The sequence below is a fragment of the Heteronotia binoei genome, chromosome 10 (genome assembly GCF_032191835.1).
Source record: "Heteronotia binoei isolate CCM8104 ecotype False Entrance Well chromosome 10, APGP_CSIRO_Hbin_v1, whole genome shotgun sequence".
Lineage (NCBI taxonomy): Eukaryota > Metazoa > Chordata > Lepidosauria > Squamata > Gekkonidae > Heteronotia > Heteronotia binoei.
In genome coordinates this window covers 34,895,320-34,921,856 of record NC_083232.1, presented here as the reverse complement: position 1 = coordinate 34,921,856, position 26,537 = coordinate 34,895,320, and the positions used below count along the sequence as shown (strand labels likewise).

Sequence of the window (26,537 nt, the reverse complement as noted above, 5' to 3'; positions counted from 1 at the left end):
TTCAATCCCCAGCATCTCCAACTAAAAAGGGTACAGACAAGTAGGCATGAAAAATCTCAGATTGAGATCCCGGAGAGCCGCTGCCAGTCTGAGTAGACAATACTGACTTTGATGGACCGAGGGTCTGATTCAGTATAATGCGGCTTCATATATTCAAACCATGCCACACAATGCTCTGGAGACACTTTCTTAAAACTTTGTTTTTAATGACGACAAGTAAGATAGTTACCTTTTTCCATAGCAACCTGTTGCTTTCAGTGACAACTTTTATAAAACCACTTACCGTACCTTTCTAGTATTGGATTTGGGAATGATATTTTTGGTTTTTTGCATTGTAAAAAAGCATTTCCATTTTTTAAAAAAAGACTAAGCATTTTTGAAGGATGCCAACAGCCATATTGGTGCAAAGCAAGATCCAGAAATAAAAAGCATGTAGTATTAGTATTTGTGTTATTCTAACTGGTCATAATAAAAGGCATTACATTGCTTTTGTTAATTTTTTTGGCAATTTTTATCTGAATCATAATAAACTCACATATCAAGAGATTTGATTTTAGAACAATCAATATTGATAGGACTAGGTGCCTCCTATATCCATAAGGCTTGAGAGAAGTTTTATCCCGACTAGGTAATGTTTTTCTCTCCCCCTTAGGAAGAGCTGAAGCTCCACCTAGAGGCTTGTAATCTCCTCCTGTCACTTGCAATATCGCCTAGAAATGGGAATAATACTGAAGTGTCAGAAACTTCCTTTGTACCTCCTCATTTTGTTATTCATAACAGCATCTTGCCCTGAACCTTTCCTGGCAACATTAGCTCCTTCACTGCCATCAAGTGGTAAGAAGCCAAAACTGAAGTTAAAAATGTGAAGTCTCCCTTCAAAGTGTCAGGGCAGATCTAATCAGACTAATGAAAAAAGGTACAAATACTCTTAAGTTCAAGAAAACTTATGTGTTCAATAGCTCTAAATTCCTAATTAGCTATCTAATTCAGCGGTGTTCCATAAACATCAGTGGTGTTCCATAAAATTCCACATGCCCCCAAAACAGACAGTATTCATGAGATGGCTGATTCGTTTGACCATAAAGCAGTTAATACAGATAACAAGCAAAGCAACAGCATAAATTTGTATTTTTCAGCTTGACCGGTGCTAATCCAGTGATAAGCAAAATACACATTCTAATATTCCCAAGGCCCAGAGGTTGTAAAAATGCTTATTGTGCTGAACATGTGTGTGTGCATGCCAGCACACACCTCCTCTCTTCTCTGAAAGATGCTTTGTGTCTCTGTTTAGTCTACAATTCACAGGCATTTAAGGATATATTTGCTTCATATTCTGCTTCAACCAGCCTTCACAGACTACCAAATGTGTGATGGTTTGGAAGTTAATCCTTCCCTGCAAGAAGCCAGGTGAGTTTATTAGGTTTTATTGCACAGTTGAACCAGGACATCGAACACACAACATTATATTATGTAGACTCTGCTAAGAAATGGAAATTATCCTTGACCTTCTTGGGCACTAACATTCCCCATTATGCTCATTCCTTTCCAAAGCCATGAAATTCAGCAGCCCATTGTACACACACAAAAAGGCAGGAGAGACCATCTTAGCATCCAACAGGGCATAGCTGGCTACCTACCAAGTCTGGTTCCAGTTCCTGTTTAGCTGTACATTCATGGAAGCCTGTAACCAACTATTTCCTAGTTTGTACAATGGGAACATTCAAGAAATGAAATAAGGAGGGGGGGAAACCCACTTTGTGATATGAGAGACTGTAATTAACTTGCCAGAATAGAAATGTAAACTTTCCCCACTTCTATTAGTCTACCCCTACTCCACAAGGAAAAGGTAGAAAAAGGGAATATAAATTGACACTTTGTTGTAATGCAGGCATTTCAATATCCACCTCTTTATTCACCAAAATCCAATGAAATCATGTGATTTCAGAGGGCTGTCCTAGAATATACCAAGTAAGGATAATTCACCATCTGTAGCCATTTCTGATAAAGGCTTATCTAGTCACAATCCTGCATGCCTGGACAACACCCAAGATGGATTACTATATTGGGCTCAGGGTGGGGTTACCTTTGAGAAATGTCCAGAAACCTCAATTAGTACAAAAACGTACTCATAAGGTTATATAACAGCAGTACACTGACTCCACTGGCTGCCAACTTGCTCCCATGTCCAATTCAAAGTGCCAGTATTGACCATTTAAGGACTTAAACAGGTAACACTGAAGCCAGCCTCCACCCCATGAGCCTACCCACGACTCAAGATGAGCCATTTGTGACCACTTGATACTGCCTTATATTGAATCAGACCATTGGCCCATCAAGGTCAGTACTGCCTATTCAGACTGACAGAAGCTCTCCAGGATCTCAGGTAGAGTGGTCTTTCACATCACCTATTATCCGATCCCTTAACTGGAGATGCCTGGGAATGAAACTGGAATTGTATGAATATAAGCAGATGCTCTGCCACTGAGCCAGAGCCCTGGCTCCTCTCTGTTTCTGTATTCCTTTCCTATCAAAGTTGAGATATGCCAGGCAGAACTCACAGCTGTGCCCCCCTCCAACTCTGGAATTCTTGCCCCAGAAGATCTGTCATTCCCTCTTGTTTTTGGAGACTTGTTAAACCCAAAAACTGTATGTTCACGTTTGGATGTTTTGATCTTATAATCTTTTGTCATTTGTGATGCTAATCTGTTTGATGTTGTTATAATATTTAAGTTTTAATAAAGTTTTTTAAACTAAAAAAATATTCTGGGGGGAGCGGCTTATCAATTATTTACTATTATCAGCTATTTATGATCAGCTGTTGCTTTAAATTTCTATTTTCTTTCTACTACTGACCACTGGTTTCTAATGGTTTTACTAGGGACTGACAGCTAGTTTTGTCTCTAGATTTAACTGTGCACGGATTGTTCAAAGCATATAGTCTTGCTAGTTGCTGGTTTTACCTTTTGCATTATAAATTATTTTCATTTTATTCTTAATTTTAACCATTATATTGTAATACATCATGTGTGCTATATTTTATTAGAAAGGTGGGATATAAATCTTATAAATAAATAAATAAATTTCTAGGGGGCTAGGGAATATTTCCAGGAGAAAACTTGGAGTAAAGGGAAATCACCATGTCTTTTGTGTATTTTTCACTTTTTCTTTCTCCCACACAATGAGGGAAAAAGTAAAAGTAAAAATATTTTAACTAAATAAATGATGAAGACAACAGCCCAGCAGACAAGCAGAACTGAACCCTGGCTACTGTTGGAAATAGCTACTCAACAAGTTTATATTCCTTGTGCATGTGATACATAACATTTTACTGTGCCATTCTAGGCAAAAAGGTAAGAACAGAGAGCCTTCCAGAAAGAACGGTCAAGGAGGAATGGCTCATTACTAACATACAGCAGATTCAAGATGATCTTTGCAGAAGAGGGACAGTGAGGGAGGGACAGTGGCTCAGTGGTAGAGCATCTGCTTGGGAAGCAGAAGGTCCCAGGTTCAATCCCTGGCATCTCCAAAAAAGGGTCCAGGCAAATAGGTGTGACAAACCTCAGCTTGAGACCCTGGAGAGCCGCTGCCAGTCTGAGAAGACATACTGACTTTGATAGACCAAAGGTCTGATTCAGTAGAAGGCAGCTTCATATGTTCATATGTTCAAAAGTCACACTTTCTTCTCCAACCTGGATTACAGCAGATCTTACATATATTCTTCGTAGATGACAAATTATGAGCTGACATCTTAATTGAGGTCACTACAACAGATGCTGCAGCAAGCTACCAATGAGTAATAAATGCTCAGGTTCAAGAGGGACTAAAACAACAGATTAAAAAGGAATCAAAGCTATGGTACACCATAGCATTTCACACTCATTTTAAAACACTGTTTTGTTGTTGTTTTATTACTTCAACTTCCCCTACCATTTGACAGAAGCAAAATCCATTTTTTAAAAAACAAAACCATTAAGAAATTCAGTTATCAACAAATGTTGGGGTTTTCTGTTTTGTTTTGATGAATCTGTAGGCTGCCCTGAACTCCATTCCTTTGGAACAAAAAACATTTTGTATAAACATCTAATCAGTACAGAAAGAACCTGCAACCATCCTATGTCCTAAACAAACTTAGTTCACTTCATGCTTAGAGTGCATTTGGCCTTCCAGAAAGTCAAGTCACTGCTATGAAGTTAGTTTCTCATCTATTTAGGGGGAAACTGAAACACTTATTTCCTATCATATTTAAATATAAAATGCCATCATTTATAACATTTTAGCACCTGAAATTGTATTATTTGGCATATTTATGAAACTTTAAAGTATGAACATCTAAGGTTTCTATTAAACATTGCACATGTACCCAATACATGAGTTGCAAACTGATATCCTCTACAGCATCACAGCACATGTATCTTTAATTTTTATCATCTGAGAGGTAGAAAACAAAGTTAAAGATAGAAAAATCCTGTCATAGACAAAAGAATGTGTATTATTTGCTTAGAAAACTCAACATTCAACATATTTGGATATCAAATTAAATTTCATAACACTGAAAACACTGAACTCCTTAATTGTGCATTAGCCATATTCAAGCATACTGTTAACTGCTTGGGAAGCATTTAAACAAAAACATATTCCTGAAAATGTTGTATATGTCTACAATATACATTGGAATTAACTGTCAATCTTACTACATTTTTAAAAAACTCTTGAAAATGTTGCATATGTCTACAAATATATTGCAATTATTACCTAATGCTATAGTTTTACATAAAAATTGCCACACTACATATTTTGAGTAAAAATTTGTTTTTTAAAAAGTGTTCTCTCATTCCAAAAGGGGGGGGGGGAATTACAGGAGTTTCTTCAGTGTTCCCCGAAATTTCCCAGTGGAAAAGTCCACAGAGCGGGGAGGGGGAAGTTGTCTTAAAAAGCATCTCACTCATTCTAAAAGAGCAAATATTTCACAGGATTTTTTTCCCAGTGCTCCCCCACATTCCCAAAATTTTCTGTCAGAAAAACTGAAAAAAAGGCCCTCTGGGAAAAAAGGCAAAAACTTTATAAAAAATGTTTCTGTAAGATAGCCCAAACCTTTAGGCGCTAGAACCATTTTTCAGCTTTTAGAGATTTTAGGTGTACTATTTTAATGCCCATAGTTACTATTGCTACCACAAAACCTAATCCTGAAGTCTTTGCTATTTCTCATAAATTATTTAAATAAGACTCTGATTTGGATCACTACAAAAAAACCTAACCTCTAACCCTAACCAGGCCTTTTCCTGTTTTCTTATAATTTCATTATTACTCTGAAAAGATCCATTTAATTGAATATAGAAGCCAGTAAAGAAAATAGCTGTTCAAAGAATTAATTCATCTTCAGGTGTGAAATATTCAGAAATGCTGTAGTTCTACTGAAGATCAGCAAGACACATTATGATAAAACCACTGCTGAAAATATTAGGTGTCACAGCGACAGCCATGGCAACTGGATGCCTTGGACTTGCTGAACTCTATAAAATGAATCTGGTCTATCCATCCCTTCTACCAAAGAGCTGACTTGGGCAGGCTCTGGCTTTCTCGAGGACTCTTGCACACAGTCACAAAACCCAGCACTTATTTATGCACAGGTTCTTCATACAGCTAAAGCTTCAAACACAGATTGTCCAGAAGTGCATTAGGATGGGAAAAGAAATGCCTATTGGTTTAGAAAAGCACTGATGGCAATTGCATGCAAATGTAACAGCGTTATTGAAGACTTGCAGCCATATCCCATGCAAATTTAATAATGCAGAAGTCTTATAGAGTTCAAATAGCTTACACTCAAGTTAAAATTGTCCTGGACCCACAAATATATTGATCTGGGGTGGTTGTTCCAACAAAGGGATTTCTCCCCACATAGAATAAAGCATACCCTCACTGTTCTGAGGAGCTTCCACATGGCATCGTGTCCTTTCTGAGCAGGACTCTTGAGGCTCAAAGGGCTTTCCACTTCAAACCACAGCAAAAACAAAACTTCCTCTGCTTTGACTTAAAGGGGAAATGGTGCAGTGGCTGCAAGCAGAGCCTCTATGTGAAATGTCTGCCCACAGCCAATTCATGAAAGGGGCAAGAATTTAGCACAACTTTCAAAACAATGGTCATAAGTTCCAGTATGCCCCCCTAAGCCCTTTAACAAGACTTCCCCCCCTTTAATAACTCACCCATGGCTCAGTTCATGAGTTATGGCTCAACTGCTGGGGAGAGAAAGAACTGTCAGGATGGGGGGGAGCAAGATTCTCATCTAATAGGCATTTGAAGTGACAAGCAGGAAAGTGGAGGGGAGATGTGTTGCCAGCAGTGGGTGTCTCTGAAGTACAGTGAAAATGCAGAGATGAGTCCCCATTCTTCTATCAAGTCTGGAACTCAGGAGTGGGAGAGGGCTTATTTCCCAATCTCAAAGCAGGTCCAAGACTCACTAGTGAAACTCACACAAAACTCATTATTATCCCTAATCACCTCCAAACCTCATCACAAGCTACCAATGCCACCCAAAAATATGTAGATCCCCAAATGCAGCTTTAAGCTTAATTCACATGGCTGGACACTCACCAAGCCCATTTGATTAAGAAAAGCTTTTCAAGGTGGAAAGGTCTTTGGGAAAAGGTCAGGTTCAATGTTATCTGGATGACAAGAACATACTGCAAGCCAGGATAAGCCACCTCGAGGAAGGCTCTGAAGAGGCACACAGAAATATTTTAAATAAATAAATAGATGTAAATAAACACGCTTTCCCCAAGCCTTTATTACAACTCAGGAAAGACATTTCAAACTAATGAGAAATACTCAACCAGCATTTGCTATAGCAAGTAATAATCTAAAAACAGGGTGACATTATGCTAGTAATTAGCAAAGTGTATCCCCTGTATGATGATGGACTGTTTGCCCATGTGATAACTGGAACAGTGAATAAGAACATCTAATATTGGTTGGGACATAACAGTTAGGGCAACCAGAAATACATATAAAGCACAACTGATACATAAGGCATTGCAGTGTTGTTAAAACCATTATTTATGAAATGCCTGTCTTTGTAATACAGAAATCTGAAAGATAAAGCAACACTATCTAACACACAGGATCCAACAGAGATCACAAGCCATCAAGTAAGCCTTGCTCCTGTGTTGCCACCATTGCTGTAGTTTAGTCACCCCAAAGTCGGAAACAACTGGTGCTTGCACAGGGAACTACCTTTACCTTTTATGTCCATGAAACTCACAAGCGTAAGCACACAAGGGTGGAATTAGAGGAACCATTTAGGCAGTTGCTAGGCAACCAATCTTGTGTCTACTATTGCTTTCTGTCATAACCCCAACTGGTAGAAATCAGACTTCACATATCATGAAGTTTAACCAGTAGTATAAACTGGAGTTTGGCACTGGTTTAATGCAGGAAATATAGAACTAGCAGTAATGGTTAATGTGCATATCTATTATAGAAATATGACATCTGCTACTAAGAAGTAGGGCCATTCTGATGGTTGATAAAGTCTACTGAGAACAATTTTTTAAAAAAAGCTTAAGGTCAACATGTAGTAACTGCAGAGCAAAGCAACAGAATGGATATAGGGAAAAGGACAAACTAGGTCACAAGATTACATCTAGGCTGTAAACCTGATCACAGGCCACAGTTCAAGACTATGCAGGAGAGAAGTTTTAGTCATGCTTCCTTTGAACTGACCACATGCCAGATTAAGTGCTCAAAGAGGAAGGGGAAATAAATGAACTCATGGTGAGCCATCAAGCACAAAAGAGGGCAGATTCTACCATGTTGATGCCACACAGGGATAAGATGAGTGGGTGACTGCTAGCCTACTCTGGTTGACAAAGCTACCTGACACAATTTGAAAAAGTCAGCCTCTAAAGCCCACTTACAGTTTAGAGTACAGTCTGCACAAGAAGCCCAAGGATTCGCAAGACAGTGAAAAGTGGATCTAATGGAGAGAATGGTCAGTCTCAACTAAGGGTGTGCATTCAGCTATATCTGAACCAAACAAATATATATTAAAAAACAGCCACCTTAATTTAATTTAATTTGCGATTTATACCCCGCCCTATCCTGCAAAACAGGCTCAGGGTGGCTTACAACATTAAAACACTGCAATAACAATAAATAAAAATATCAAATTAAACACAATGAATTTTAAATGGGTTTATATGGGTATTTTCCTGCTAGCCTTTCAGCCGGATATAGATCTGGGTATTTTTTCAGTATCCAAAAGGAACAAGCCCCCAAAATATTCAGGATTTTCTGGGACTGCCAGATAGTCAAAGTTAAAGAGTATTTAAAGCAGGGGTGTCAAACACGTGGCCTCGCAGAGAAGACCCAGCCCCTGCAGGCTCAAATCCCACCCGCACACAACTGGCTGTATCCTGCTTCCTTCCCTGAGGCTGCTGCCACTGCATTGCAGCTCGCTTTTACACAGCATCCTCTCCTGCTTCCTGCTCCTTTGAGCCTTGAAAGCTCTCTCTCTCTCTCACACACACACACACGCATACAGCTCCTTCAGTTGCAGCTTCCTGCTTGCCGTACAGGAGAGATAAAAAGCAAGCCTCACTTCCCTCCACTGGCTATTTGGGAGGAAAAGGAGGGGTGGGGAAAAAAGAGAGAAAGCAATGTCTGTGGCTCTTTTAAGACCAGCAAAGTTTTATTTCAGGTATAAGCTTTCGTGTGCAGGCACACTTCTAATGGAGGGAAAGAAGCAGGTTGGATTCTTCTGATAAGCACAATTTACATTGAGATCATGGTGCTCTGCTGTTTTCTTTGAGACGATCTCTATCGCTCACACACACATTTGTACATGTGTTAAAAGAAGGGGCACATTGGGTCAAGGGGAAAGGAGAATCAAAAGGAAATTGTTTTGGCTTATTCTGAAAAGTTTTTTTTTTAGATTAGATTTCTCTGTTTTTATTTTATTTCACAATGACCCTGATTAGAAATTAGAACACTTGGACTGGATTTCATTGTTTAATGAAATAGATGGCTAATATTTAAAAATACATATATGTTCCATATGTTCCAGTTCATGTCTTCCTTTCTCCACTCTCCCTTGTTTTTGTTTGTTTAAAAATTTCACTGATTTGGCTCAGTCTGGAATCAACACATCATTTACTTGGAAAGATCCCCATCTTCAGTTTAAACAGATAAAGGAAAAATGAAAGAAATCTAACAGCATAGCTTGCAATTTTTATCAGTGAAAAGGAGCAAGCATCCAGTAGCAGCTAACAAAATTTGTGGCAGGGCATGAGCTTTCATGAGCCACTGCTCACTTCTTCAGATACAGTTAGAATGTGAGTTCACTGATCCTTATAACTTAGAGAGTGGAGTGATTTCAGATGCCAAACCACAATAGCAGGCTTTGGTAATGAAACTGGAAACCTAGGTCTCAATTCAGTCCTGAAGCATGCATTGTCTTGAGCTTTATTATTAACTGCAATTACGCAGTCTTTCTTTCTAATCTCACTTTGAAATACCTCTGTAAGAGAACTGCTGTTCTTAGTTCAGCAACTGAATGTCCTGGAAAGCTAAATGTTCTCCCACTGTTTTTTGAATGCTGTGGTTTCTAATATCAGACTTATAAAATGCATGGCCCAACCCAACAAAGTGACATTTATGTCAGATCCAGCCCTTGAAACAAATGAGTTCAACACCTCTGGTTTAAAGGGCTTGCAGTCCCATTAAATGCCTTCTGGTAAACTCACTGCTTGGAGAAGGAATTTAAAGAGACTGCAAGCCTTTTAAATACCTTTTTACTTCCATTAAAACCAATGGAGGATTTTTAATGAACCTACATAAGACTTAGCAATGCTAGTCTACATTTCAATTGTTATATAATTTTATTTTTTTTTTGTTTATGTATACATAAAGCTTAATACAAATTTAAATTGGGGGGAAAACCAATGGAGGATGGGGACACACAGAATTAGACCTCCTAGTACAATCTTTTTTAAACTTGGGGGGCTTTGTAAGAAGAAGCACTAGCAGGTATGCTGCAAATTTGGTACCTCTATCTCAAAAACCAACCGCTCCCAGAGCCCCAGATACCCCCAGGTCAATTCTCCATTATATCCTATGGGGACCACTGACTATAATGGTCCCCATAGGGTAAAATGGACCCAAAAAAATGAGAATTCCAAAAAAATCCCAAATCCAAATACCATACCTGCATTGAGATTCAGGAATATTGGAAAATACCTTTTTGTTGTTGTTCAGTATACTCAAGCCCAAAAAATATGGATTTTTTCACACTCCTAGTCTCAACAGGTTAAAAAAAGTATTTAAAAGAAAAAAACAGAACTGGAAACAATTGTTTTTTTAGCAGCCTTGCAGTATTTCTATCAAATTTGCCTTGAGGGATTTCCATTAAATTTACACAAACCCAGCAAAACTGGCAATAGAAAACACCATGAAAACTGAGCAGCTAGTCATACTTGCTCATAGAAGGGGGGAAAGGCAGGCCACAGTGTCTTTCTTCTTTTACACTATTAATTCAAACTTCTAGTTTTGACCTTTAAAACCCTATACAGCTTGGGGGCAGCACACCTGACAGACCACGTATTCTTATATGAACTTATTTGACAATTCCAGTAATCTTCAGAGGCCCTACTTTGGATGCCCCCACCATCTGATGCTAGATCGGTGGCAACCCAAGAAAGGGCCTTCTTGCTTATGGCACCCAAATTCTGGATCTCCCTCTATTGCTGTCTTTAGCCAATGGGTGAAGCCTTTTTGTTGTTGTTAACTCTTATCAGACCACCTCCCTGCTTGTGCAATTTATGTGCTTATATAATGTTTTATTTAATTGTCTTAAATATTGTGTGTGTGTTACATGGTTTACAACTAGGTGCCCAAAGAACAGTTTGCCTTACGGTTGATTTAGCCTCTGTAAAACTCAACAAAAGTGGAGGAGTTTAGAAGAGAAACACAGGTGGTACTGATTACCAGGGAAGAGTTTCTGTTTTTGACTATACCAACTAAGGTTGCCAGGTCTAACTCAAGAAATTTCTGGGGACTTTGGGGGTGGAGCTGGGAGCAAGGGTGTGACAAGCACAACTGAATTCCAAAGGGAGTTCTGGCCATCCTATTTAAAGGGACCACACTCCTTTTAAATGCCTTCCCTCCATTTGGAATAATGAAGACTAGGGGTGCCTTCTTTTGGGGCTCATAGAATCGAAACCCCTGGTCCAATCTTTTTGAAATTTGGGGGGGGGGGGTTTGAGGAGAGGCACCAGATGCTATGCTGAAAATTTGGTGCCCCTACCTCAAAAGACAGCTCCCCTGGAGCCCCAGATACCCACAGTTCAATTATCCATTATACCCTATGGGAATTGGTCTTCATAGGGAATAATGAAGTGCCCAGCAGACATTTCCCTCTCCCCCTCTTTCCAATGACCCAAACCAGGGGATCGGCAACCCTAATACCAGCCCTCCTGATCCTGGTAGAGCTCTGCCACCATGGGCTGTTTGGACTAGCAACAACTAGTAGGTGGATCCATACATAGCACACACACACCCCATGGCTTCACAATATTAAAAATAGACTGAATCAACATGCTCAACCCTAACATCCCTCCTCTGGAAGCACCCCATATTCAACAGTATTAATAAGACACAAAAATTATAGAAAATGTGTACCACGTGTACAACTCAATCAATGTGCCCTCTTATTCTGACGTTACAGATCATATAAACGAGCTCTGACCTGGAGAGCCCAGGCTAGCCTGACCTCGTCAGATCTCAGAAGCTAAGAATGTTGGACCTGGATAGTACTTAGATGGGAGACCACCAAGGAAATGCAGAGTTGCTTCACAGAGGCAGGCACTGGCAAACCACCTCTGAATGCCTCTTGCCTTGGAAATCCCATGGGGTTGCCATAAACCAGCTGTGACAACAGGCTGAGCTGTTTCAAACACAGCTCTTTATAGAGCTCTCATTGAACTGAGTGGTGAAACATGTCTTTTAAAGTGCATATTTGCATTACAAATGCCTCCTCCCCACTAGGAATGATCAGACATTCACAAAAATCACGCAAGAGAGGTTGAAAGCACACCATTTAGACTTCACATGTTATTTTTTAAAAAAAAAATCAGCTCACCTAAAAACCCAGACTGGCAGAGACCAGAGAACTCACAGCATTTTCTCAAACTAGGAACGCAGAGACAAAACATGGACTTTTTTCCTCCACAGTTCAAGAAGGAGGGTTAAAATTTCATACAATGTAAACATCAGCTGGAGACTGAGGAAGTTTCAGCTAATTGGTACTTATGCCTCATTTTGCTTAAAGGTTATTCAGTATCCTCAAGAACTGCTTGACTCCTGCTGATTGAGCTCCAGTAAGGGGGGAAAGGGATAAGATGTTTCGTATTTTTCACTGCATAAAAATGAATATATATTCCAGGAGGGGACTACTTTATATACACAGGCTAAACATTAGATTTACAAATCAAACTGTGCTCTCTAAATTTCAAATATACAATGTTCTCTCTTTTGTTCACCCAATGTAGGTCTCATATAGGGATTGTTCCTCCATCTTCTGGACAGCTGTTTAGGGGCTTTTGTCATCAGGTTACTAAGTACTCTAAAAGAGTTGTTAAAGATGTCAATTATATGCAATCAGAGAGGAAATCACTGAAGAACTGCAATAACTACAGTCTCAGGACATGCCAGCAACATGTTATACTCAGGTTTAAACAACATGCTTGCATTTTCCTGGCCAGTTTTATTGACTACAATTTCTACAGGTGGAGAGAGATTTACTTTAATGAGCTCCAAAACTTGCATTTCAAGCCACACATTTTGTTCAGGACCACTCCCATGTAGCCCTCAGGTAACAGAACAACTTCACAGATGGGAATTTCTATGTTTAGGAAATACTTCTCTGTTTCTATGTTAGGAAATTCTATGTTTGTAGTTTAACAGACTGGACAAACATAGAAGTTTTAAGAAAAATGACTTAATAAAATGGGTTTAGAGTATCATGGTACTCTAGTGAAACACTTGTGATTATGATAAATAGGATGCCTGTATGCTGCAGAATCCCCTGGAAAAAGGTGAAATAGAGATGTGCCGTTTGCACACATTACCCCTCCACCGGGTTCCCATCAGTGGAGGCAAGACCACACACCATCAGCAACAAAGCACAGCAGGATCATGCAACACTATACCAAAGATAGGTTTTATAATGGTTCCTATTCGCTTCTATAAGCAGCTATTATAAATATTTGAGGGAAATTTAGGATGTATTGTCCTCAACTATACCATGACTGCTATGCTGTCCCACAAAACTCAGTGGGAGCCACTGGGTACCAAGCCAGTCCCTATCTGAATAAATTAGGAAAAGGAGTAACAGAAATCCCATAGCAAACAGATGCCTACCTTCCTGTAAAACAGACCACCATCTCTGCCACCCCAATCACCACTTTGAGACTGAGGAGGTAAGTGTCACACAGCAGGAGACCAGGAAGGGCCTTCAACTGGCTGCCACCACTCTGGTAAGGGTCTGTCAGGGAGGGCCTAGGGCAGTGGCCCCCAGCCTTTTTGGCATCAGGGACCGGTGGCCCGCCCACCGCGGCCCCAGGGCCGGCAGGGTGGGGGAACTGAATCTGGTCCCCCACGCAGCCTCGCTGCCCCACATGGCACCTCCTTCTCCCTCTGTTTTTTATGATGTTAAGCTACAGAAAGTGCCTTCCAGGCTCTTTAAAAGCTCACACACACTCCGCCAACAATCAGCAGATCTGCGGGGGAAACTGCGGCAGCAGCAGCTAGCACCCCGCTGAACAAGCGGTGCAAGGGCAGTGTCGCTTGTTCAGCAGTCGCTCGCTGCTGCTGCCACGGGGGGGGGGGTGAGCTTTTAAATATCCCGGAAAGATCATCGTAAAAATGGAGGGAGGAAGAGGCACCTGGGGAGGGGGAGAGATGCCGCAGGGGGGGCAGGGAGGCTGGCGGCCCAGTTGCTGATAGGCCACAGATTGCTACCGGTCCAGGGATTGGGGACCCCTGGCCTAGGGCACCCACCCAACCCATGTCTTCCTTATTAGAAAGCACTTTTTAACTGTGACCAAAGACACATGAAGAGGACCCAGACAGTTTAACAACAATAGGTGCTCTATAACAAGTGAGTACTAAAACATTTAGTGCAACAGTGAAAAAAGAAACAATAAATATTGGTGCAAATAAATAAAAGCCCTGACACATCTGACTAGACATTCCCTGCTACTCCCTACCCACTTTGGGTGAGGGATCTCTCCCTAGCTGCAACCTCCTCCAGTCCAGCCTCAGCAGAGAGAACTACCTTCCTTTCCAGCCAGGCCTTTTATGCTTTCCCTCCCATGTCCCACTTACCCCCCTCCCCGGGTTAGTTTGCCTTCCAAAACTCTGCCACCCAGTCAGGGGGACAGAAGGAATCCTGGAAGATGTAGACCTACTAGCAACTCCTAGGCAGGCTTCTCTGGAGCCTATAGGCCTCCCATCATGACACTAAGGTAGGATATAAATGTTTAAATAAATAATCAGTCTATATGTCCTGAAGATCAGCAAGGTCTCAAGACTTTCTCAGGGCAGCAGGGAGCTCAGTAAATAAGATGGGGGAAGTCCCAGAAAGGGGGGGGGGTCTTTTATTTGTTCAAGTATGTATAGTCTACTTTTCAACTGAAGGTTTTCAAGACAGCTAACAAGTAGTAAATAACTAAATCTGACAGAAGCAAAAAGATTACTCATAACATCAAATAAGTGGAAGCAAAGAAACTCAATGAAATCTTTAAATAAATATAATAATAATAATAATAATAATAATAATAATACTTTTTATTTGTATCCCACCCTCCCCGCCAGGGCAGGCTCAGGGCGGCTCACAACATAGGAATACAATATACAGCAACAGTTATAATTATAAAATCATCATTAAAACAATTTACAAGTTATATTAAAATTAACATTATGGTGCTATAAACATTAGATCTTCAGTAAGGTTCAGTAGCTAAAAACATATCCAGTGGCACTTTCCAGTAGATAGTAGATAAGAAAGCATGAGCAGAAGAAATTCATCATTCCCATACCCCCTTTTCAGGATCCATGTCATACTGAACAGCATCTATATGCGTGCCTTCTATAGGAAAAGGGATGTACTGCACCAGAAACCCAGCATAACCAAAAGACATGCCATTGAATTAACCATTCGCACAACAACGGGTTTTAGAATGAGTTCTGTCAAACCTCTTCTGCAAAAGCAGCCCTCACCTTATGAAGACTGTTAAAGTTAGTGCTGGTTCGAAGTTCTGGGTGGAGGGGGCTGGGCAGACAATTCCCAGCGCTGCCTTTCTGCCCACCACCAGGCCCCCCCTCATGCCTCCCTTTACACCCACTCCCCTGCATTTCCACCACCTGACTATGGATCCTTCCACTGTTTACAAGTCCTCCAACCTCCTCCTGGTAATGCTGCTCCCAAGGTCACCAGTAGCACTGCAGCTGTGCACCACCCATATGCACTTCTTCATCAATGCTGGAAACATGGGTGGTGGAGCACTTGCAAGTGAAGGGCACACAGGCAAGTGACAGGGGAGGTCACAGGAAGGGAGTCAACCACAGTGGGCCCCAGCAGAAACCCTGCGACCCAGCTGCTATTCCACCAAAGGGCATACTGGCATCAATCCTGGTTAAAGGTTATAAACAAATAGGAAAAGAAAACTTTCAAGAAACACCAAGCTTTAACGCCAGCATACCTTCGGGACCGTCTCTCCCTGTATGAGCCCCGTAGGTCTTTACGATCAGCGACCCAACAGCTTTTGGTAATACCCAGCCCCAGAGATATCCATCTGGCCTTGCCAAGGGCCAGGGCCTTTTCAGCTCTGGCCCCTGCCTAATGGAATGAGCTCCCCCTGGAGATCTGGGCCCTGCGGGATCTGCTCTAATTCCACAGGGCCTGTAAAATAGAGCTCTTTTGCCAGGCTTTCAGCTGAGGCAGTGGTCTTGTTACCAGCCTCCCCCCTTCATTTCATCCCAATGCTATAAGATCTGCTGGACATGGACAATAGGCCATGTCTGTGAGGCAGAACCTGCCATTTTAGTCTCTATTGTCACTATGTAGTTTTAGATCTTACATATTTTAAATTGGGTCTTTTGTTTTTATTGGTCATTGTTTTTATGATGTAACCCACCCTGAGCCTGTTCTACGGGAAGGGTGGGCTAAAAAGCAAATAAAACAAACAAACAAATATAATGGGTTGGAGCCAATGTTCCCTCTAAGCTGCAGAGTCTTGTGAGCAAAAATTCTACTTTGTGAGCTACTGGCATTAAAGTTGTGAGTTACTGGCATTAAAGTTGTGAGCTGCTGCCTAAATTAGTGTGCTCTGGGGTTAGCCTTCCTGAGCTAAGACAAAAATGTGTGAGCTGGAGGCTAAAAACCTGTGAGCTAGCTCATGCTAACTCAGCTTAGAGAGAACACTGGTTGGAGCTGGACTACATTTCCCATCAAAAATACAGAACTTTCGTGCCTTCTCCCCTCCAACTGCAGCCTGCTGATCTCCATGAGGGGAAAGGGAACCCTTAAGAACAACATTTTACCTATTTATCTAAAATGTCTATGTTGACTTTCCATCCAACTCAGGGTTCCCAAGACAGAGAATATTAAAACATTTCAGGCATTTAAAATCATTATATATGCATACATGTGTGTGTATACACACACACACAATTTAATTCATTTATATCCCACCTTTCTCCCCAGTAGGGACCCAGGAGTAGGGTTGCTAAGTCTGTGTTGGAAAATACCTGGAGACTTTTGGGGTGGATCCAGGAGAGGGGCCTCAGCATGGTACAATGCCATAGAGCAGGGGTCCTCAAACTTTTTAAATAGGGGGCCAGTTCACTGTTCCTCAGACTGTTGGAGGGCCGGACTGCCGTTACTGTACAAGGCTGCGGGCCGTCAGTTCTCCGTCTTCTGCATCTCTCTCCCTTCCCCACACCACACACCCCGGCCTGGGAACTCACCTCACCTCGGTATCACCTCACACTCTGTCTCCGCTGCCTCAGCCCAGAGCCGGAAGTGTGCGTTGCTAATGCGAGTTTAGGTCGAATGTCACTTCCGGTCTGATTTTGCCATAACCCGGCAGGCCGCATAAACGTCCTCAGCGGGCCGCATCTGGCCCGCGGGCCGTAGTTTGAGGACCCCTGCCATAGAGTATATAACTGACTGGTACCTAAAAACTACGAAGGAAGGCTGTAGAATAGCACCCCACTGTTAGATCATTTTCTTGTTTATTGTTTTACCTGCTGTAAATTATTCAATGTATTTTAATATTTATTAACCATATTATTTTGAATTTTATGTTGTAAGCCACCCTGAGCCCGCCTCGGTGGGGACGGCAGGATATAAATCGAATGAATGAATAAATAAATAAATAATAGAGTTCACCCTTTAAAGCAGTCATTTTCTCCAGGGCAGCTAATCTCTGCCGGCTGGAGATCAGTTCTAAAAGCAGGAAATCTCTAGGACCCACCTAGCACCTAGCAGCCCTACCCAAGCAGCATATACCATTCTCCTCTCCTCCATTTTATCCTCACAACAACCCTTTGAGGTAGCTAACATTGAAAGAGTGTGACTTTGCCAAGGTCACCCAGAGAACTTCCATGGCATGAATGGGGATTCCAGCATGAGTCTCCCAGATACTAGTCTGACACTCTTAACTGCTACGCCATAATGGCTCTCAAATAAATAAAACAAAATACAAACACATAAAAACACACAGACAGGAATGCCAAACAGAAGGAAAAAACCTTCACCCAGTGGGAGAAGACATAAGAGGGAGACAGACAAATCTCCCTAGGGAGGGAGTTCCAACATAAGGCGGGTCTGCAGTGGGAATGAGAATTTCCCAAGGTCTTTTTTAATGGCTATATTGGGTCCTCACAAACAATCCAGTGAATTCTGATTGGTAGTAAGTAAGAAATAAACCTGCAGTTACCTCTAAACTAGGAAATGTTTAATATCAACATGATTTCCTCAAAACCATGTAAAAAGATCATATTTTAAAATGTAATTCTTTAATTGAATACATTCATGCAGAAAAATGTCCCTTAAAATTTGGCATGCAAGTATATTGCAAAATCATTTTAATGACTAGTGGAAAGGGTAGCAAGGTAAGCCTACTTATTTCAATAGCGCTTTTCCTGTGCAGAGGGAACAAAAGCTTCTGCAGCCAGACCCATAAACCATCAACTTTACACCACATTTAAATTGTGCAATTTATTAAATACAGTTTAATGCCTTAGATGTGACTTACAAGTATATAATTTATTTTCAATTTCTCCTATAAAAGATTAATTGCATAATTTTACTATCCCATGTCTCAGCTCAGATTCTAGGGTAGCAAGATGGCCATTAAGGATAGGAACAGCTGGATTTTACATTTATTCACATTTCAACATTTGATTAGCTTAACGTCACACCATGTTTTGCAGTTAACAGAAATATTTGCCCTAGAATTTTATCTGCATTTTGGAAGTATCCACTGCTAATGATCCACATTCACACTGTAAAGATCTCCAATTTAGGGGCTGAAGAAAACAAAGGAAAGACATGAAGAGTTCTGGCATCAAGGGCATTGGTTACTAAGCAAATTATAACATAGAGAATTATAATAACGTATTTCCAGGGGCTGGAGAAGGTAATGACAAACCACCCTGTAAAATGTAAAAAAAAAATTGTTGTGATGTGTCAGTAAAGAATAATAATAATAATAAATTTATATTTATACCCCGCCCTCCCTGCCAAGGCAGGCTGAGGGCGGCTTACAAGACATGGCAAAAGCCATGTTAAAACAATAAAGCCAGGGTGCTTGCACAGGGGACTACCTTTACCTTTATTTCCAGGGGATGTATGCTATTAAATGGAAAAATAAAAAATGTCTCTAGCATTACAATCAGTGGCTCAAGGATAGGATCCACCATACAAAGCAACTGTACCCACTTCTCAAAAGGCAGATTTGTTTATGTTATTTATAATCCACCTTTCTTATTGAGACTCAAGGCAAATTATAAGCTTTCAGTTATCACCCTGGCCATGCCCAAGTGCACGCGTCACACTTGTGATGCCTGTACTAGTAGATAATATCAGCTTAATGAAAGCATACAATGGCACCCCAGAACAAATGTCTGAAGAAAAGATCCCTCGAGAATATAAAAGGCATTATTTTCACACATACTAAATGCACTTACAATCCACCTTCAGTGCACTTTGCAACTGGATTTTACTGTGTGAAATGGCAAAATCCACTTGCAAACAGTTGCTAAGGTGGATTGAAACTGCATTATTTAGCATTATTACAAAAGCTCTCAATTTAGAATCTAGCTTTCCCCATATCAGAACCAATGTTCCCTCTACGCTGCAGAATCTTGTGAGCAAAAATTCTACTTTGTGAGCTACTGATATTAACATTGTGAGCTACTGGCATTCAAGTTGTGAGCTATTCACAGGGGTGGCCAACGGTAGCTCTAGATGTTTTTTGCCTACAACTCCCATCAGCCCTAGCCAGCATGGCCAATGGCTGGGGCTGATGGGAGTTGTAGGCAAAAAACATCTGGAGAGCTACCGTTGGTCACCCCTGAGCGACTGCATAAATTATTGTGTTCTGAGGCCATTTTTCCTGAGCTAAGACAAAAAATCATGAGCTGGAGGCTAAAAATCTGTGAGCTAGCTCACGCTAACTCAGCTTAGAGGGAACACTGATAAGAACTAGTAAAGGCTTTCACTTCTTTTTACTATCCTACAACATTTCTCACCAGGAAATAACATTTACTGGAGAAGAATAGAACTCCCCCCAAAAGTCCCCCTTCTCAAGCATATACACATCTGTTTTGAACTCATGGTAACCTCCCATGCATAAGTAGAACATTGTGAACTCATAATCCTAGCCTTTCAAAAGTAAAGCCAACTTCATTTGGTCCAGGCCACATTCAGGAGCTGAACAACGCTAAAATTCTGTTTGCACCTCCTTGATAGTCAAAAGAACATTTTGCATGCTGCAGTTGCTGTTCTCTGAGAAGTCAAATAGAACCAACAAAATTATCATTATCCAGATAATAATTCTCCTATGGTGGTGGCCAAATGGAGCTCTCCCATTGACTCTCCATGCACTCCATAAACCATTGGCCCATCACAGCTCAGTCAGCATCTCTGGACTACCATTGGCTGACTCCCCTACCCTCACCTACTGCAGGGCCAGGAATGTTGAACAAACCACCAAAACAGTCTTATACAGACACATCTCTGATGTTTCTCTGTGTCCTCTCTGTCAACCAGCCTCAGAAAGGACTGCCACTCTACTGCAGCCTCACAAAATGTGTCGCGGCTGCTGCCAACAACAAACCTCTGCTGCCCCATCAACGGCCCACACAGATGGCCTCTCAGCACATGTAAACTCCAAAGGCTGCCAACATAGTCAGGGAGCCACCACTGCTGTAGTAATGCAGCCGCACTGGGAGTGTTTCCTCACAGGCCATGGCTGCTGCCTCTTTCCTGTCAGTCCCTCTTTCCCTCTCCTCCCCTCAGCCTTGCCCCAGGACAGACAAGGATTGGGCCACTGAGGAAGCTGCTAGCCAGAAGCTATTGCTAGGCAACCAAGGTGGCAGAGAACAGTTCCCCTAGAGAAAACAGCTGCTTTGCAGGGTGGATTCTGTGTCATTATACCCTGCTGAGGTCCCTTCCCTCCTGCTTTGATCCACACTGTGAAGAAAAACTGTACTCTTGATAGAGGCAGCAGAGGGAGGGGGGGAGATGGAAAGATTAAGTCAGATCAATTCCCCTACAAAAAATAGTCACATTGAGGCACATACTTTATGATATACCATAACATAACCAAGCCAGGCAAACCACACACCCCCTCATCATGCCACAAGCCCATGCTGATGCTAAAAAGGTGGCAAAAATGCACTGAAAACAAAAGGAATGCTGAGCTTCAGCATCTGTGTGACTGTTGTCATCTCCGCCCCCCTCCACACACTCCCACACTTGAGCCTCTTTCAAGGCTTTGAGCCACCAAAGACACGGGGACACACACACTTGGGGAGGGGGAGGAAACAAGTGTCTATTTCAGCTGCAGGGCAGGCAGGAAGATAGCAAGGGAGGTGAGTGAATGCCAAGGGTTGGGGGTGGGGGAGACAACAAGGGGGGTCAGTGAAGGCCAAGGATTGGTGGGTGGGAAAACAGTAAGGGTGGGGTGAGTGAATGTCACGGGTGTGGGGAGCAGTGGTGTGCCAAGGGTGTGGGGGTAGCTGAGAGGAAGAAGTGGGGGGATGGGAAAACACCAACGTTGGGGGGAGTAAATGCTTTCACTTGGGTGGGAAGACAGCAAGAGTGGGAAGGGCACTCACCCAGAGCTTCTTTCTAGAGCCCATTCTATTCCCCCCTACAACAGGCCTTATTCCAAGTTCTTCATAAGATGCTGTTGGAATGTATAGACAGCCAGGCTTCAATGCATGCTCCTAACCAATTCTGTACATATATGTGATTTACCCTACCAAGTCCAGGTCCCCATGCTTGATTTGATACTGTTTAAGGGAGACTCTACTTAGAAGCAGATTGACAGATGACATAATGAGACTGAGGTATAAATGCTTTCAGAAATGCTGGCACACATGCAGAAACTTCTTATGTTGTCTTCTGGATCCCAGCCAAAATTTGTTTCTTCAGTGAAAGACTTACGGTATTGCTTCATAGAAAGTTACTAGCTACATAACACATATTTGAAAATGGCCAAGAGACTGAACCAATCGATTTTTTTAAAGTTAGCATCTGATCTGCAACTGAACTAGACAACATGGAAATAAAGGTCAGTGTAATCAGAACTAAACACAAAAAGCTTAATGAATTTCCTGGTGTGCACATTTCAATGGGGAACTGGTATAACTCCTGGGGAATTTCTTTAGATTTAGGGACTCTGTTCAGACATAATGGGAAACTATGATTCATTTCTACTATAGCTCAATTGTAAAAACAGACAAATCCTAGTTTCATTGCCATGGTTCTTTCTCAGACCCTCTCAGATGTTCAGAGAAGACTAAGCCACTTCCAACATTTGAGGCCCTTAGCCATAGTAAGAATTTAAGATATGATGCATAGTGCACATGAAAAACAAGTTGCAACATTTACCACACACCAAAAAAATTAATAAATGCCTACCTCTGTGGCCTCTTTTAGCTTGAGGCCCAGACCAAATGGCCCTCCTGGCTTCCCATACTTGGCCCCACCCTTTTCCACATCTCTCCCACACAGATCCATCTGGTATCCCAGCCTGCACTGCAACACCAGGGAACATAATGGGGCATTTACCATAGTCAACCTCAACTATGATAACAATGCGAGTTCAAATCATGTTTTCACATCCTGGTTTGACACATCTAACTAACTTTAGAGGACTGGCTAGCATTTGGACAATCGCACTTATCATGGTCTAATTTTACTAGGATCTGTGTTATGTGAACCAAGTGAGACACTGATACTGTTGAATGTCATTCAACTGCATCTCTTCTTCAAAATAAGCCATGTTAAATCAGTCCAAATCGGAGACACTTTTAAAACAGTCACCAAAAAAGAAAACAACAACACCCAATTGCCAAAGATATTGGTTAGTTAAACACAATGCTTTTTTAACTTCCAGTTTCCCAGGCAGCTGCCCCAAAACAAAACAAAACCTCAATATCAATGGCAGTTGTAACTCCAATGTCAAGGAGATCAGTACATCTCACCTTAACTTCTCCACAAAAGAAAACGCAGAAGTGTAAATTGCCACAGCAAATCATCCCTCAGGCAGCAAGACAGTCCACAAAGTCTGCCAGTGCTGAACAGTCCAACCAGAAGCAACCAAGGGCCCTCACCACAAGAAGAGACAGGATATCTGCAATATTGGTGGGGTTTTACAAGCAAACGGGAAGTATCCTCCAGGAGCAAACAGGATGACCGTTATATGTAAGCATGTCTCTGGAAGGGAGAAAGAGACGGAGCATAAGAGAATGCTGGGAGCTGCTTAGGGGGGAGGATCCAAGGAAACCACAGTCCATAGTAAGATACAATAGTGTGAAGAATTCGACATGATTCGAATGAAAGCAAGTGGGGGAGGGAGTTAGAAAGAATATGCAAAAGATTTGTAAGAAATCGCGCAAACAGCAATGCTTCTAAAGAATAAAATTCCTTTCTTCAGCCATGTCCTCTGGTCCCTGATGGACTGGTTGCAGTTTGAGCACACCTAAGTGAGGAAGTCAATTTGCACATGCTCAGGAACGCTCTCGTTTTAAAGTACTGATGCTCCAAACTAGAACTCCAACGTTCGAAACTGGTTTCACAGCCGAGCTGTGGCTCAAATAAGCGAAACCCGGAAGCGAGAAGGAAAAAGCCACCTTTTTGGGGCCACGCGTTCGGCGCTCCTTACCTGCTCCACTCCCAGGAAGGCGTAGAAGTTTTGCGGGATCTCCTCCACCAGGTCGAAGAGCTCCAAGTCCCCACTGTCCCAGGCGATAGCGGACGGCGCTAGCAGAAGAAGCCAGAGCAACGGTGACCTCCGCAGCCCGGGCACAAGCAGCAGGCACGCCATGACTCCTGGTGAGCAGCTAGCCAGGGCTTAACACAGACCCGGCAGACGTGGCCGAAGCGGACGCGGCTCCAACCACGCATGCTCCAGCCATAGCACCGGTTCCGTTCCGCCCCCAGAGAGTCCCACCGCGAGGAACGGGGCCTGCAGCTTGGCCAATCACCATTCGCTTCTTGTATACGTCACGATGCCTAGCAACCGCGAGAAGCTGAGGTTTGAAGAGGCCTGGAAAAAAAATCCCCAGTAGGGCGAAGGAAGCTGGGAGGAGGGAAAGGGAGGGCCTTGCTGCTCAATAGCGGCCCTCGCCTCCCGCACATTCCATGAGCCTGGGGAAAGAGAGGCCTCTGCGTTGTAAAATAATAATAGAACATCTTTAAACATCGCTCTGCTGTTGAGATGCAACCGAAAGTGTCCCTTCCCGCACACATACACAGTATACACACACACATATAATAAATATAGATAAACGCTGGCTGCACTTTCTTTTCTAGGACCATCATGCTGTACTAAAGAATAAGCTAACCGTGTGACCTTCTTTCAGAGCACCTGTTGTCAAAATACAGCAACCCAACGTGGGGCGGCGGTTGCTCCAAGGAGCAGCAGCGATGAAGACCTTAAAGTGACCTCAGGCCAGATGCTGGACAATTTGTTACGTAGCTAGGGTATATTGGGCTAAACTCCGCATGTGCCATTCTAAGGATGGATGAAGGGGCAGATTGAAACGTAAAGCATTAACACAACAGCCAAGGTCCCATCGGCCTGAGAACTGGAGCCACTTCCCTTGAAATCCAGTAGGAGGTATAGCAAGAGTGTCAGAAGTCAGAAACCATTTCTGTTCCCAAACATCCATTCTAGTCTTTCAGCCCACAACTTGGTAAAGGGATGAAGAGAATAAATGAAGCCTGTACCTTCCTTGCAGTAGCTGACATTGGTAAAGTTCTTCAGAGGATGAACCCCTGTGGCAGCGCTATATAGAACAGAGAGAGAGAGAGAGACTTCTGTTCTATTTTGTCTTTTTCCTAATAATTGTTTACTATATTTTTGTGAATCTGCTGCACTTCCTGAGTTAATACTTCCTCTGAATTTTCCACTGTGACCTCAAGATCTCCTTTAGGTAGTCATGGAAAATTTAAACCTCAAGTGACAAGTATTTGGCACATGGGATTGCCAACTCCAGTTTAGGAAGTCATCATTAGTGAACTTTAATAACTATACTAAGAGGTCTGAGACCTGCTTACTTATTATATCTTTATCCCACCTTGCCTTTGGCATGTTCAAGGTGGATAACAAAATTATTATTTCATGAAACAGTTAACAGTATAGTTACAACAGGCAATCTGATATTAATTAACATAAAGGTATTTAATAAATTTATTTTATGCCTATCAGCGTTGCAGGTTCAGATTCCTGCCCTGCAATGGAATCTTGCTGGGCCAGTCAGACTTCCATGGTTGTTGTGAAGACAGAAGACAAGAATGATGTAAGCCACTTCAGGCTCCCATTGGGGTAAATAAACACTAGCACCCAAGGAAATTTACAGTTTTATAACGCAGTTTAAAACTCTGTGTGTGTTGTTGCAAAAATTAAAAGAAAATAAAGACAATATAAATACAATGAAATTAAGGCTATGGCAAGCCCAAACAGCTGTTTGGGAGGAGGGGGGGCTGGGCATGCGTGAACTGATAAAACTTTGCATCCCAGTCTTCCATGGTCCTGCTGCGGATATAAAGGTATCTGTTGTCTACCCCACCCTGGGAGCAAGGGAAATCCTAACACACCACAATTAGATATTAAACATTATATAGTAAATGCAAAAAGAATTATAGAAAAATGAATGACCTCTGAATGTAATGGATACATCCAAATGAGCACTGAAAGTAATTAAAATGAATGGCCAAACACGATTCATAATTTAATATATGAAACTTTCAGATAAATAATGCAGTTGTGATGGTGCATGAAATGACAGAATCTTGATATCACAGATGCTATCGGCAAACAGTTAGTGACACTTTTGAGGCCAAAGTAAACATGATATGGCAGATGCAAGAAGAAGCTTCCAAAAAGCTTCTTTTTTAAAAAACTGAAAAGCTGCCTCAACAGGCTGTACATTTGACTGAAGCAGTGATGCTTAACTTTTCCCTTTCAGCAAATTTTTAAAATCGGAGCTACTATCAGCAGAGGAAAGGCGAGTCAGCGTAGTGTAGTGGTTACAGTAAGACCTGGATTCAAATTGCCATAAACCTCACTGGATAACCCTGGCTCGTTTCTCTCTCAAACTAACCCTAAGTCACAGAGAGGATAAATAGATGAGAGAACAATACATGTTGCCTTGACCTCCGTAGAGGAAAAGTGGGGTTACAGTGTTGTACATATATACCCTGTCTTGAATGGCCTCATCAGATCTTGGAAATGAAGCAGGGTCCATTCTTGTTAGTACCTGGATGGGAGACCACCAAGAAAGTTGCACCATAGGGGCAGGCAATGGCAAACCACCTCTGTTTGTCTCTTGCCTTGAAAATCTTATGAAAAGAGTTGCTAACCTCCAGGTGGTAGCTAGAGATCTCCTGGGATTATGATCTCCAGGCAACAGAGATCAGTTTACCTGGAGAAAATGGCTGCTTTGGAAGGTGGACTCCAGGGCTTTTTTTGAGCAGGAATGCACAGGAACGCAATTCCAGCTGGCTTGGCATCAGGGAGTGTGACCTAACATGCATATGATTCCTGCTGGGCTTTTTCTACAAGAAAGTCCTGTGTGAAACAATGGTGGCATCAGGGGGTGTGGCCTAATATTTAAATGAGTCCCTACTGGGCTTTTTCTACCAAAAATGCCCTGATGGACTCTATGGCATTATACCCCACTGAACTCCCTCCCTTCTCCAAATCCTACCCTCCTCAGGCTGCACCCTGAACATCTCCAGTTAT

The 26,537-nt window shown here is 42.0% G+C and overlaps 1 protein-coding gene across 2 annotated transcripts in view; it reads right to left on the bottom strand.

The window, feature by feature from the left end:
- DNAJC1 (DnaJ heat shock protein family (Hsp40) member C1) overlaps positions 1–23,801 on the bottom strand; it is a 127,942-nt gene extending 104,141 nt beyond the window's left edge. Inside the window, exon 1 of one of the 2 annotated variants that reach the window (XM_060248384.1) lies at positions 23,454–23,801. In XM_060248384.1, coding sequence (XP_060104367.1) covers positions 23,454–23,615 — 162 coding nt within the window. In that variant the 5' untranslated portion in view covers positions 23,616–23,801. The remainder of the gene's footprint in view (positions 1–23,453) is intronic. The other variant, XM_060248385.1, reaches the window with a different exon arrangement.
- Between the last annotated feature and the right edge of the window lie 2,736 nt (positions 23,802–26,537).